Source organism: Onychomys torridus, chromosome 9 (assembly GCF_903995425.1).
Source record: "Onychomys torridus chromosome 9, mOncTor1.1, whole genome shotgun sequence".
NCBI classification, from domain to species: Eukaryota; Metazoa; Chordata; class Mammalia; order Rodentia; family Cricetidae; genus Onychomys; species Onychomys torridus.
The window spans coordinates 55284424-55299067 of NC_050451.1; the positions used below are offsets into that span (position 1 = coordinate 55284424).

Consider the following 14644-nt stretch of genomic DNA (forward strand, 5'->3'; position numbering starts at 1 on the left):
ATGGGTAGAGAAGGTAGCTCATGAAACCCCACTCTCAGCTGAGGGTCCTTCAGCACCTGATGGCTGCTAGAGGAGGCAGAGTATCGGTTTTCTTCAGGAGTGCATCCCCAGATGGGCTGCCCCTGCTCCACAGCACATTCAGAACTGAGTGGGCTCAGTGAGGTAGAGGAAAAGTACATGAAGTTGGGGGTGGGGGGGGAGGTGAGGACAACGGAGAAATCAGAGGGGAGGATGTGTGGGTGGATCTGATCCAAACACATTACATGCATGTGTGAACTTCTCAAACAATAAATTAAAATAATAATACTAAAGACCATAGGCTGAAAGAAAGGAAAAAGGTCGTGTGGGACCATGAGGAAAACTTTCACTCAACCTCCCACTTTGTTCAAAAATGGAAGCCCACAGGTGTCATAAGACTTCCCAAAGCCACTCACATGAGTGGACATAAAACCATTACAGGTAGTGGGAAAGAAAGGAGAGCAGCTCAAGAGTTAGGGGAAGACCATGAAGCTCTTCCTACAAACGCTCTGAAAGGAGTAAGAGAGACCTTTGGGGGTACATAAAATCATATGATGCCTTTTCAAGGAGCTAGTAAATGTCTAGGGAGGAAAAATAAGGGGTGCTGGGCTGGGCAGTCTAGAACCTTCAGCTCACAGAGGATATGATTGGGTTATCACATTTTTCTTTTCTCTGTGTAACAGCTCTGCCTGTCCTGGATCTCACTCTGTAGCCCAGGCTGGCCTCAAACTCACAGAGAACCTCCTGCCTCTGCCTCCAAGTGCTGGGATTAAAGGCGTGTGCCACCACTGCCCAGCTGGGATAATCAAATTTTAATGTGGATGTGGGTTTGACTGTTCCCCTGTCTTATTTTATAACTCAGGCAAAACCGTGTGTCTAGACTTTACCAAAAATGGGTTGCTGCACTCTCTAAGGCTTGAGGAGGCCAAAAGATGATTCTCTACTACTGAGAGAGGGAGCTGGTACAAGCCTATCTATCTGAAATAGTCTTTGAAGTCATAACAAAGGGGTTACCAGCAAATGTGAGACACTTGCATGCATCTGGAAGCTTTTGAAACTCTTTACAGATATAGAAAGATGCGTGTTGGTTTGTAGTTCCAGCTGATTGGCCTCTTGACTGGCCGATCATGTGTGTAACCCTTTGTGTTCTTTTTCAGGCTCCTTCTTTCCAGACTTCAAGCCCTCGGAAACTGTTTTCAAAATCGTATTTTGGCTTGGGTACCTAAACAGCTGCATCAATCCCATCATATACCCATGCTCCAGCCAGGAGTTCAAGAAAGCCTTTCAGAATGTGCTGAGAATCCAGTGTCTGCGCAGAAGGCAATCCTCTAAGCACGCCCTGGGCTACACCCTGCACCCGCCCAGCCAGGCCCTGGAAGGGCAGCACAGAGACATGGTGCGTATCCCCGTGGGCTCAGGAGAGACTTTCTATAAAATCTCCAAGACAGATGGAGTCTGTGAATGGAAGTTTTTCTCTTCCACGCCCCATGGATCGGCCAGGATTACAATGCCGAAGGACCAATCTGCCTGTACCACAGCCCGGGTGAGGAGTAAAAGCTTTTTGCAGGTCTGCTGCTGTGTGGGGTCCTCGACCCCCAGCCTTGAAGAAAATCACCAAGTTCCGACCATTAAGATCCACACCATCTCCCTCGGTGAAAATGGGGAGGAAGTCTAGAGGATGGGAAAGGTCACAGGAAGAGGGGTAACACTAGGTACTGCTGATTGCCACTCAGAAGGCCAGTGAGTTCTTGAAGGACAAGCCAGGACCATTCAAGAAGGTCCCCATCTGGGAAAGGGGAGAGGGAGGGTACCAGCTCACAGGACAAGTGGGTAGGGCACAGGGTAAGGGGCAGGATGTCTGGTAACTAACAGGTTCTGATTGATGCAAGGGCCATTTCCCTTCAGCTCAAACCCTCAGTCATTCTCTGCTCCTGCTTTCCACAACTGACCCTTTCAACAAGAAATACCATGGGAAAGAAAATTTCATACACAATCCAAAAGACTATAAATACAGGATGATGATTTCATTGTGAATATTTTGAGCACACACTCTAAGTTTGGAGCTATTTCTTGATGGAAGGGAGAGAATTTTATTTTCAGGCTGAACCTACTGGCAACTACATTTGACATTTATGGAGCAGGGACCCAGAGAGGAAAGAGTGTAAGGTAGTGGCCAACATGCTCTTAGGGCAAGTTTGGAAACGCCCCCAGATTCACAGCTTGGTGAACCTGGACAGACGGCTTCCCAGAGGTTGCTTTTTGATGGGTTCCTTATCCCTATTTGAAAGTGGGGTGCATTCTCTAGCCTTGGATCTAGGAGCAGAACTAAGCAGAGACAGCATGCTTTCCTCAAGAGAAGGCATGCCTGGGGCAGCAGTTGCATGACCTGGTGAAGGAAGGCTCTCTACTTTTACCTTCTTAAAGAGCAAGAAGCTGAGATGGGATGGGTACTAACACCAGGCTAATGCCCTGTTGTCACGCAGCCTCTCTGGTGTGACAAACCACTTCCTTTTCCAGAACTCCATCATGGAAATCCAGGAATGGCGGAATACTGGCTTCCATTACCTCCCACTCCCTTCATTGCTATGTAGTGAATGGGGTTCACCTGTGGCATGTAGAATGAGTTGTGGGTACACCCTTCCTGAGCTTCCCAACATACTGATGCTTACCCTCAAACATTTTAATTGATTGCAAAACAACTGCCCAAATTGATTCCTAGTTTTGGCAAAACCTTGGGAAATGTGCTATTTTTTTTTCTTTATGTATACCAAATCCTTGCATCCTTAATAATTCACAATATTATGAATGGTGACTATGGTAATCACACATAAAAATTAAAACATGCCTGCCATTCCACCTTAAGAATTATAAAATACGGTTTAATGTTTGTGGCAGCAACCCTCTTAAGAATCACAACCATCTTTCATAACTTCTTCCCCTACGAGCTTCAGAGCAGGTAGAAGCTACTGGGAAACCTTCACAGAGAGGCTCCTGGCCTCACATCTTTCCTTTCCTCCCTTACATCAAATTGAACTCTGCCCTTAAGTCTTTCTAAAGGCAAATCTTTATCCACATTGCAATGAAGAAAATGTATGCATGCGGCTATGGGTCTTGTGATTGGTTGTCTTGGGACTTTGAATCTGACCTGCTTCCTCCGCCTCTTCCTGAGCCGTGTCTACTTGCTGGCCAGCAAGGTAGTTACTTGGCCTTGTGTTCTGAACTTGGCTTCTGCCGCTGAGAAGTTGGCTGGGATTTTAGGCTCTCTTGGGCTCTCTGTATAACTCCTAACAGCTCTTCCAGATGTGGGTGTCAAAGCAACTAGGGAGAACTTCAGAATGCAAGCCTGCATCTCCTCTATATAAACTTCTTTGTTCCAATTAACTTCATTCCAGATTTGAATTCTAAAACCCGCCCTTGTTCTTGTCATGCCTCCATAGAAGAACAGGAAGAAGGATCATAGCTTTTCTTCAGCAGGGTGCCATCCCACGTAACCCACAATCTTTAAATCCCTTGGTGAATAAGTGCAAATGTTAAAAGTGGGAAAACTCAGGCACACTATAAAGGTACCATTGGTGACAGTTCTAATCAGGAAAAAAAAATCAACTTGAAAACCTTCGGATCCTCATAAAAACCGTGACAATCGTAATCATGCAGAGTTGCCCAAAAATCACCTGTCTGCACACTTCGCAGGCATCCCTCCCTCTAAGGAGGCAAGTATCTAATAGTTTTGTTTTTTTTTTCCATTCCCATAGCAGGGCACTGACTAGAAACACAGCTAATTTATAAGGAATTGATAATGCCACCAAAACATGGTGTCAAAAGCGGGGTCAACAATGTAAACGTGGAATTGCTTTTTAATCACCCGCCCAAAAAAAAAAAAAGAAAGAAAAAAAAGTCTGTACCTTTAAGTGTGCCAAAAACTATCTAAAATGGTTGCCGCCAAACAAATGATTGTCATATTTATATTCATGTGTTTACTGCTTCTATTTGGAGTTTGAGGAATTTACCCAGAGTAACCCCAGTTAAAATGTCCTCTCTTCTGTGTTCTAAAAAAAAAAAAAAAAAAAAAAAAAAATCACTTTGGGATGGTCTCTATGACACAAAATCAATGGGGCATTACAGTAGGTGACTTTGAGACTAGTGTGAGATTCAGACCCTGTGTATGAAGAGGGACCTTGGATCTCATTACTCAGAAATTTCTCCAGGGCATCAGAGATACTGTAGCTCACTGGGTGGAGTGCTTGTCTGACATACACAGCACCTAACCCCGAGAGTGGTGCCTCACGGCTGTAAACTCAGCATTCAGGAGGTGCAAACAGGAGGACCAAGAGTCCAAGGTCAACCTTGAATACTTAGTAGGTTTAAGCAAGCCTAGACTACTTGAGAGTCTGTCTCAGAAAAAAAAAAGAAAAGAGTTCCAGGCTATACCACTGCAAGAAAAGCGCTTCCCCTTGTCACAGTCTCATCCAAGACTGCTTCTGCATGGCATCACTCTGCATGCGACACACTTTGCAAGGCGCTGAGGCTCCTGACTCTCATCACTGACTTGGATTGGTCCATTTAAGATAGACATTAACAGCTGAGTTATAGGCACTTTCTTATGGCACTTCTGTTAGCTCTATTGCACGTCATGGGTCAGTGGCTGTGATCCTCTAGAACCTCTCCCCTTACCATTTCTAAAATGAAACTCTGGTGGCTGAGAAAGGCTAAGCACTTGCCCTTGGGCTAGAAGGAACTGTGGCTCAAAACTGAGTTTCCCCTACGTATTCTGTTCTGTGCGGTACCCTGTTTCACACACTGGGACAGGGGAGTTTGAACTGAATATTCTCAGGAGGCCATTTCTCACCTAAACTTTAATGTAACTTATTCCCTTGGGGTTTTTCTACATATTAATCTTAGCAAACATACCACCAAACCTTGTGTCTACAATTCCAACTATTAGAGAGCATTCCCCTCTCCAGGACATAGTGCTCCCAGATATGACTAAAGCCTTGCATAGAGGATAGGTTGTACTAAACCAGGACAAGATAAGCATATAGCGGAACCTGGAAGACTTGGTCAAGAATGAAAAAGCCCAGTGATAGGTGGGACACATACTGGGTGGTGTGTGGAAGTCATGAATGGCCAATTGTGAACACTTAGGAGGTATGCCTCTTCAAAAATATATACCAACAGATAAAACACTTGTTCTTGCTCCCCTCAATTCCAACCTTTATTTTACAAGTTAGCAAAAAAGGAAGAGGCTAGAGGCATCCCACCAGGAATTGCAGAGCCCATACTGGGCACATGATTTTCCTGGGTGCCACTCAGAATGCTGGTCTCCAGGTAGACAGAGACCATGGCAGTCTGTTTTGGAAGACAGGCCATTGGCAGGCAGCTGTGCATCCTAGCTTGCCTCCTTTTCTATATGAACCATCATGAAGCCCTTTCAGCCCAGTGTGTTTGGGGGTGAAAGCCTAGGAGTGAAACTATTTTAGGAACCATTTTCTTGAGCAGGTAATTATTCATATGTTAATCACAATTCCTTAATCACCACTAACAAATATTCCTAATTGCTTCTGGGGATATCTCTGTCCCCATCCTCTTGCCAAAATAGGATGCTGCCTCTCTGATGGATGCTTGCTGACTTAATTAAGGGAAAAGAGTGGCTCATCAGCAAAAGGAAAAGCAAACAGGTGGAAGGCAGGCAGATGAAAGGCACATGAAAACCAGGGGAAGACAGAGGGAGCAGATGTACAGGCATCAGAGATGCTCACTGGTCACTCTGGTCTCTTTTTTCACACTACCAGGACTTTTAACCGTGAAACCACCTGTATATGCACAGTTCCGAAAGAGCCCAGTTGGATCACTGCACCCGCCCTGGGCCTCCAAACTATGCTGAGGAGCTGGGCTGAGGCCACGTCTTCCAAAAGCCATGGCAACAGTAGCCTCTGGCCCTCCAAGTTCCCTGCAAGATGAATGAGTGGACATGACTGTTGTGGGGGCTTACCCAGGAAGCGAGTTAGGATTTCAGCATGTGAAGCCGGCCCCTGGCCAAAGGTGCCATTCATTGACAGGATCTCATTCATGTTTCCCAGTCCCTATGGCATACGAGTGAGCAGAAAAAGAGCCTTCCCTGCTCTCTGCAGGAGAATGTCATGTTTCTAACAGCCACTGCTGAACCTACAAAGGCTGTAGGGGTGGCAGGGAGCATTGAGGGAGGAGATTGACCAAAGCCTCAGCTCACAGCTGGGAGGGTTAGTCATGCTTTGCCTCAACTAACAAGAAAGAAACTGTCCCAAAACTGGTGGCTTATTCAGGAAGGCAAAATAATGACCTTTTCTTCCATGTGGCTTGGGAGTTATTGCCACACTGTCCCTATAGCACACTTGGTGCAGTCTCATTATAAGCTAGGGTTGATGATTGTTGAGCCACGAAAATATGGACTTAATTAGGTGGGGGAAAAAATCTTAGCACAACTTAGCACTGCACTCAGAGAAAAAAATACGATGAATATTCTGGTCTATGAAATAGGCTGAATAAAATAAGTGTATTTGAATGTCATAGAGAAGCAGCTAAGACAGAAATTCCAACATGAATTTGGTGTTTCCGTATACATATACTCACCACAAACTTACCAAACCTTTCTCAGGTCATCCTTGTGTGGGATAAGGAAAAGGAAGGAGCTTTTTATCTACATTTGGCATGTGAAGAAATAGAAGTCATGAGTTAAGGACTTCTTTGAATACCCTCGTATCCAACTTCATCCACGATGCTTCCGTGTTCCCCAGTGTCCGCCATGTATTTTGACTCTCTGACTTTCATAGTCCACTTCTTTAGTTCCAGCTCGTAATTCCAGCTCTGTTCACACTTCTGCCCTCCTGTCCTGGCCAACAACTGGGAAGAATTGCAGCGCACGGTCACCCGCTCTTGTGCCCTTGGCTAACAGACAGGCATGTGTCGTTCTGTTCTTTCTCCACAGACAAGCTGCTGCAGACCCAGGGAGTTAGCCAGGGACAGAAGGCTGCTGCTCAATAGGGTGACATGTAAGGCAAAGCCAGCTGTGACTGTTACCCTAAGGTCCTCAGGAACACAAAGGTCCCAAAGGGAACCTGTGGGTCATTGGACACACTTTGATCAGAAATCCCAGATGGTCTCTCTTCACTGCACCAGCCTGGCATGAAACCAAAGAAAGGTAGAGACAGTCCCCAGTGTACGAGCCAGCAGGGTTCTGAGTTGAGGTGTCCAGAAGTCAATTATGTGTTTTTCCAAGAGGCATTGTTATAAATGGGGAGGTGTTCCTAGAGGAACTGAAAATAAATAAATATCTGTTTAATGTATACCAGGAGTTGGCAAACTTTTTCTGTAAATGGCTAGATAGTTAACATTTCAGCCATGATTTACTGTAAGTTCTCTGTTTGGGCTCTTTGGTGGGAGGCTATGGGCAGAGCTTCAAAACTGTGGATCCATTTGTAGCCCAAAAGACAGGTGTGGACCAGGTTTAGCCCATGGGCCACAATTTTCCATCCATGTTCCATACCACCACTAGATTGTGGTATAGAGCCAATACTACTGAACTGTGGCTGTAGGTGATCAGCATGCTTATAAAAAAAAAAAATAGGTCACTGATGTATCTCCCCTGGACGAAGTCGACGTTCACAGACTGCATGAGTTGTTGCACAAAGCGGTAAGTCACGTCTTCATCATCTCCAGGCAGGCGGTAGGAGCAGAGGGAGGTACATGCCACTCCCCACATTGTATCCTATGAGCAGGCAGGTCAGCAGAAGCCACAGTGACTCCAGGGGTCTTCCAGGCTTAGAAGACAATTTCCTCTATGGCATCTGTCCAGCTCAGAGCAGCCACTTGCCCAAGGCTGTCCTGAAATTTCTCCCAGGTCCTCAGAACTCATCAAAGCAGAGATTCCCAGAAAGCTTTGGGGCTTCTTGAAGAGGCTTTCTGACCACAGTGCCCTGTGTGAGGACATTTGGAACCAACATGGAACTCATTAGGAAAAGTGACAGGATACAGAGAGCATCTTCCAGAAGATAAATGGGAACAGAATTTTCTCTCACGCCTCCCTCCTCCTGTGCCTCCTTTCTTTCTTACTCCTCCTCCCATTAAATTGAGCTCACTAATGGGATAGAAATGGCTCCACCATAAGAACATTTACTCAGCACTCCCTGAGGGGTGCAAAACCGTGTTTCCTTGAGCTAGCGCTTCAGTGGAGAACCCCCTTCCTTTCCTCTCTAGCCCTCAAGGGTCAGTGAGGAGCAGGGGGCTTCCAGGTGCAAATAAGGCTCAGATCACATGACTCAGTGCAGCATCTGAGTACTGAGAAAGGAGACTGAGTGACCAGGCTATGGGTAGGACAGTGGAGGCAGACACAGTTTGGAAAGACCCGGAACTATTGGCACGATCCAGTGAAAGCCCCCCTGCTAATCTGAGAGTGGAAAGGAAGGCACGGGTGGGTGCTGAATGCCAGCTTCCCTTCCACATCCTTTCTTCCACCTCTAGTTGTGTCTACACCTTTGGCCCCTTTGCTGATTCCACCCTACCCCCATATACCAACCCTGCATTCCTGCCAGCTTTGCAGACAATGAAAAGTATTTCATTAGGCCCCTGTCTGCGGGATAAAGGACAAGTCCCCAAAGCAATCACAGTAACTCTGGCCATGAGCCTGGGCCAGGAAATGAGGCCAGCAAGGGGAGAGTATCCTCAGGGCCCTGGTGCTTCAGGACCTTGACCCTCACCTTGGATTTCTGCCTTTCTGTTCTTGGCCATCCATCCCATGTGAAGGGTACAAGCACACTGTGCAGCCGAATTTCAGAGGAGCTGTGGCTTGGAATGGTTTCTGGAGTACTTCTAATCAACCTCTCATATATTGGGCATCTTTCCCATGCGTTGGAAGTCAACTTTTATTCTCCATCATCACCTTTTGTCTCTTGTTTTTGTTCTCTCTTTCTTGTGAACTTTCCCTCTTAGGAGTTCCCTGGGGCCTTCAAGGTCTTGATGAAGCCATCAAGTCAACTCAGTTCCCCCTTCACAGTGAGCAATGACTAATAATCAGGAGGCATATCCTCAGCAGGGCCGTCCACAGGGATGCTGTTTCTTCCAAGGCTCTGGCCCTTGTTCCTCCCCCACACGCGCTATCCTGTGTGCTTCTGGAACGTAGGATTCCCCTTCTCATGTACCCTGACCTTGAAACATCTGCCCTGAAGAGTCTTCTCCCACACAAGTATTCCAGTTTTTGTAGCCCCATGTTCATTTCTCAGGCCCATTTCTGCCCAATAATGCAGGCTTGTGTGGTTTCAATGACATTCACTGGTGTCCTTACAGTCCTGGATGCTAGAAATCCCACATCAAGGTGTTAGCTGGCTGTCTTGTCTTCAGCCGATGTTGACTTCCCCCTGAATTTCTGCGTGGTCTTCTACTTCTTAGAAGAACACTGGTCACATCAGATGATCTGTCCCCATGATCTCACTGCACCTTAATTACCTTTAAAGACTACTTCCAAACACAGTCACATTGTGAGAAAACATGAAATCAATTGAAATGGGAATTTAGGAGGCATTCAATTCCACTCATATGATCCCATATGCTCTCTCCTTTCTTCCCATATGAGAAAAAAAAATCCATAATCCTTTACCTAAACAGGAAGTTCAAATTCAGTCATTTCTGTGTATTCCTCCCCCAAGTTTTTATGCCAATTGTCTGTAAAATGTATATTCAGCAACAAATGATGAACTTGCTTGGATCTCCTGGATGCTTCTTAAAACCTTAGCACTTGGATTGGGGATTTAGCTCAGTGGTAGAGCGCTTGCCTAGCAAGCGCAAGGCCCTGGGTTCAATCCTCAGCTCCACAAAAAGAAAAAGAAAAAAAAAAAAAAACCTTAGCACTTAAAGCATTTTGAAAGGTGAATCATATACACTGACCTTATAGAGGTTCTGACTTCTCAACCAGATGGAAGTTCTGAAGGACAGGGACAGACTCAGTACACACACACACACACACACACACACACACACACACACACACACAGCAACATTCTATCCCTGAGGGAAGAAAGCCTCTCAACCCCCAGCCGGGCAAGGAGGAGGAGAAGGGATAGCTGAGAGGTCAAACCAACAAGAACTTGAAAGCCTAGAGTAAGAGTTGGAGACCTGGAGTTTCTAGAAATTGAGTAACTTTAATTACGCACCAACTGCAGAGACTCCCAAGCTAGCATATGTCTTGGGTCAGGTGGGCATTTGCTGTCCCCTAGAAACATTAGCACCCAGGAAAGCAGAGCCCCAGCACTGAGTGGGATAGACCCTTGACTACAGAGTTGGAGTGAGGCAAAAGAAGGTAGAATTAAAGACCAATGGCTTAATCCCAGCACTCAGGGGGCAGAGCCAGGCGGATCTCTGTGAGTTCGAGGCCAGCCTGGTCTACAGAGTGAGATCCAGGACAGGCACCAAAGCTACACAGAGAAACCCTGTCTTGAAAAAACAAAAAATAAAAATAAAGACCAATGGCAACCTTGGTCCTGAGAACTGGGTCACTGGGGCCTCTTGGGAACGCTATGATGAGGTCCCATCTACTGAAATAACCTGACCGAAGGCCACGATGGTCACTCCTGGTGAACGGATCTCAATTAAGACCTCTGAGGATGCCTTCCTTTCATTACCACCAGAGCCTCTCAGGACCAGAGTGATGTGCTTTCCCCTCTACAGGGCCATTGAGTAGCTCACCCTGTCTAGATCACTTCTCTTATGAAGTTCTACTTCATAACCCACCCCAGCCCTCAGAGTACACAGATTTACTCCACCCACAGTGTCACTGTGGTGACAAGCAGAGCAATGTCTGCTCCTCTGCCCGGATTCCTGCCAAGAAATAAAGAGAATCCATCCTCATTTGGAAGCCTCAGCTGCTCCACGGTATGGTATCTTCCACCATGCTTTCCTCACAGTGAAGCATGCTGCTCTGGTTTCCTGCCCAGGCCCCTACCCTAGAGCCTGTCAGGTGAAAAATGTCTCTGGTCCAGCAATCACCATCACAGTGCAGTAGCCTTGGCTAGAGCATTGTGGCCTACTTAGCATTAGTCTAATCCAGAAATGAAGAAGAAGACAGTCTCTTGAGAAATCAAAGCCTACAGAAGCGTTCAGAGCCGAACGCCACTTCAAAACAGGTCTGAATGTGTGTGGCTCGGTCTTGACGATGGGTCCACTAAAAGTGTCTGTCCTTTGTCTCCTCACTGATCAAAATCTGAGCAAAGGCTAGTGTCTCCTTGCCCTATAGTGCCTCCCCTTTCCAGCCCCTGTGTCATACCAGAAGAGACAGCAGTTGTAAAGAGCAGAGGCATAGAGGACAGTGAGGATGGCAGGTCAGTGAGAAGCGTTCGTCTACAAAAGAGGTACTCGAATTCAAGCTGACAAGTGAGGAGGCTGGGAAAAAGTCACCAGCAGGTACTTGTAAGAGAAAAGCTTGCAGGTACTCCAACACTTACATAACAATTTGCCAGTTTTCCGCAACCTTGTTTTTGTTTCTTTAAGAGTAAGACACTTACTGGAGACTAATTGAACAAAAAGGTAAAGTCCCTTGCTTGCTCTCACCTCCATTTTCGGCAGCCAGCCTGGCTCCTGCCTTCCTTTGCTGAGTATTGCGAGCTTCATCCCTAACTTTGAGTGAGAGCAGGCAGTCCGCTACAGCCCATCCTGTCTCAGCTTCGAATGCCCAAATCACAATGCATGCTTTCTTCATCAGATGTGAAGGAAAGCAAGTTTTTATTCTATGGCCCTAATAAGTTACAAACAAAAAGCACCCTTCCAGTTACCCCAAGACTGCAGACACTAAGATTATTTTACCCCTTCCTGGGACTCTGATGGATGTTGCAGAAGCAAGTCTTAAGTCATAAAAAGTGGATTTTTATGTATATGGAGAGAGCTTAACTAGAAGGAAGGAAGGAAGGAAGGAAGGAAGGAAGGAAGGAAGGAAGGAAGGAAGGAAGGAAGGAAGGGAAACATGGTAGTGCTCCCTTGTGATCACAGCACTGGGGAGCACACAGGTGCACCCCTGGAGCTTGATGGCTGGCCAGCCTAGTCAACTCAGTGAGGTCCAGGTCAAAGTGAGAGACTGTACTAAAAGACAAGGTGGTCAGCTCCTGAGGGACAATTCCTGAGATTGCCCTCTTGCCTATACACACACACACACACACACACACACACACACACACACACACACACATCAAATATTTTTGTGCACAACTGTGTTTTTAGAACAGTTGCTCCATTGTAAGCCCTTTAACACAGTTTGAAATCAATGGGGACATGATTTTATAATCACATTGTAGATGAAATATTTTCATACAGAGAGGGGGCACAAAGATTTGGGCATCAAAGTAGAGAGAGGGGAAGATCCACAGGGAGTTTGGGGACTAGGAGCCTTAGACTTGAACCCTTCTGCCGCTTCTGAAACGTTCTAGTGTAGACGTGAACCATACTCAGCTTGCTGAACTGTCTGCTCGGCTCCACCCAGACCAAATCACCAGAGGGAAGCTGGAGGGATGTTGAGATTGGCATGAAAAGAGCCGAAGACAGAGCCATCACAGTCCTGTGCTTCAGTGCACCCCCATCTCAGAGTGGCTCTGTGCAAGCCCTTTGACCCCTCTGGCCCCATGTCTTCGAATGTGAAAGGGGAAACAGGTATAATGTGAGTTCAGAAAGACACCTCATGAGGTGATAAAAACCAGTTCAATCATAGTGGGCTCCACTACATGCCCACATACTCCCTAACTTCCTCCCCACTCCCAGCTGTTCTCTACATGATGGGACGAGTATTCTAAAGGACCTTTAAGCCATCTGCAAGCCCCAAACACTCTACATACAACAATTGAGAGAGTTTTCCTTTATCCTTTATCCTGCCTCAGGCTTACCTGCAGAATTCACTAGCATTCCCCGGGTGACCCTCATTTCTGTATAATTATAAAGGAAATCAGAAACAAGCTGTGCCATGTTGGAGGCTGCCATTCTGGAACTCAGATGTGGGCTTTCGGTTATCTGCACCCTCTCCACTGTGCTATTTTCTTTGGATTAGAGATACCTTTACCTGGAAATTCCACTTTAATATTTTTTAAGTTAAGCTCCCTGAGAGGCTTTGAGGATTTCTTCGGGGCTCAGGACTGTCCAGGCAAGGATGGTGCTTTGCACTTTTCCCTCTACCAACATGGTGCTGGGAAGTGTTTTATATTATCTCAGCTGCCCTGTGGAAGTCACTACACACGAGGTACTTCCGCGTTTATAAAACTGATGCCACGAGAACGGAAAGTCATTCTGACTGCAGTACAAGAGATGGGATTCGACACACAGCTCCGGTTTAAATTTGTCTAAGGGTACAGGGCTGAGCAGTACCTGGCGACTGTCTGAAGTAAATGTTTAGAGGGTGATCAGCCATTCCCAATCACTAACAGGGGCAGTTTGAGTTGGAGTGGAATTGAGTGCCTGTCACATGAGCTGCAGGTCACAACCTATTGTCCTCAGATATTATCATGGGAAAGGACCTCTGGGATCCTCTGGACAGGTGACTTGATGGGAAGGTCCACACCCCAAGTTCAGCTGGGCATGATTGGATGGAAACATAAGCACATTCAGAGGCTGTCTCTGGCAGAGGTTGGCCACCATCTCCTGCCAACAGTCCCTCATGACTCAAAATCTCAAAAGTGCTCTAAGCAGAGGGGAAAAGTCAGTTTCTGAGCTTAGGTTCTTGGCCCAGCTATGCTTCAGATAAACACAGTCCATGGCTATTTCAGTTCTGGATTTTAGGGAGCAGCTGTCAGGCTATGGCAGGAGCCCAGGGAAGAGCTTTGGTCCAAATGACTGGTTCTCTGAGTGCTAGAAGAAGGAAGGCGGAGCATTAGCCCTCAGAGGGTATGAGGGCAACATGGGGCTGTCCCATTGACAGAGGACATGTGTCCCAGGTCTAGGAACTCTCTCTGCCAGGGTCTGACTCTCTAAAATATGTGTACTTGGGGTTTGAAGTAAAAATTACTACTCTATGAAAATATAGGGTTTTGTTGCATTGGTGCCTAGTATTCTAAAAGCAGAATGTGAGGACATATTCTGCCACCGAGCCTGATGATTTGGGTTCAGTCCCTGGGATCCACGTGGTGGTAGGAAGGAACCAACTCCTGAAAGCTGTCCTCTGCCCTCCACATGTGTGCTATGGAATACACACCAAACAAATAAATGTAAAACAAACAAGCAATGCTCATTTTTAAAAATTACAATACGGTTCCCTAAAGGTCCACTTACCCTGCTTTTTATCGAAACATACACTTATTACAGGAAGCCACATCCACACTTGTGACTGCTGTCCCTTCTCCCCAAATCATCCTCTGTCCTTTTGGGATCACTTTAGGAGACCCTGAGTCCTGCATGTGGATTTGTCCCTTGACTAAGCTTCATCTGACAGGGACACAAATGTAACATATCACAGCTGTCAACACTGAACAAAAGCACTTCAATGTCTATAAAGCAAGCTTAGGCAGTTTCCCCCACTGGACTCTTACAAATTAAGCACCAAGGCTGGAGGTGTGGCTTAGCGGTAGATCACTTGCCCAGCATGAACATGGCTCTAGAGCTGATCCCCTGCACGACACACGAAAACCGGTTA

General features: G+C 46.4%; 1 protein-coding gene across 2 annotated transcripts in view; it reads left to right on the forward strand.

Moving 5' to 3' along the window:
• Adra1a (adrenoceptor alpha 1A) overlaps window positions 1-9819 on the forward strand; it is a 97895-nt gene extending 88076 nt beyond the window's left edge. The window contains exons 3-4 of one of the 2 annotated variants that reach the window (XM_036198702.1): window positions 1176-1561; window positions 5808-9819. In XM_036198702.1, the coding sequence (XP_036054595.1) occupies window positions 1176-1561; window positions 5808-5816 (395 nt within the window). In that variant the 3' untranslated portion in view covers window positions 5817-9819. Of the gene's footprint in view, window positions 1-1175; window positions 4085-5807 lie in introns of those variants that run through there. The other variant, XM_036198701.1, reaches the window with a different exon arrangement.
• The last annotated feature ends 4825 nt before the right edge of the window (window positions 9820-14644 follow it).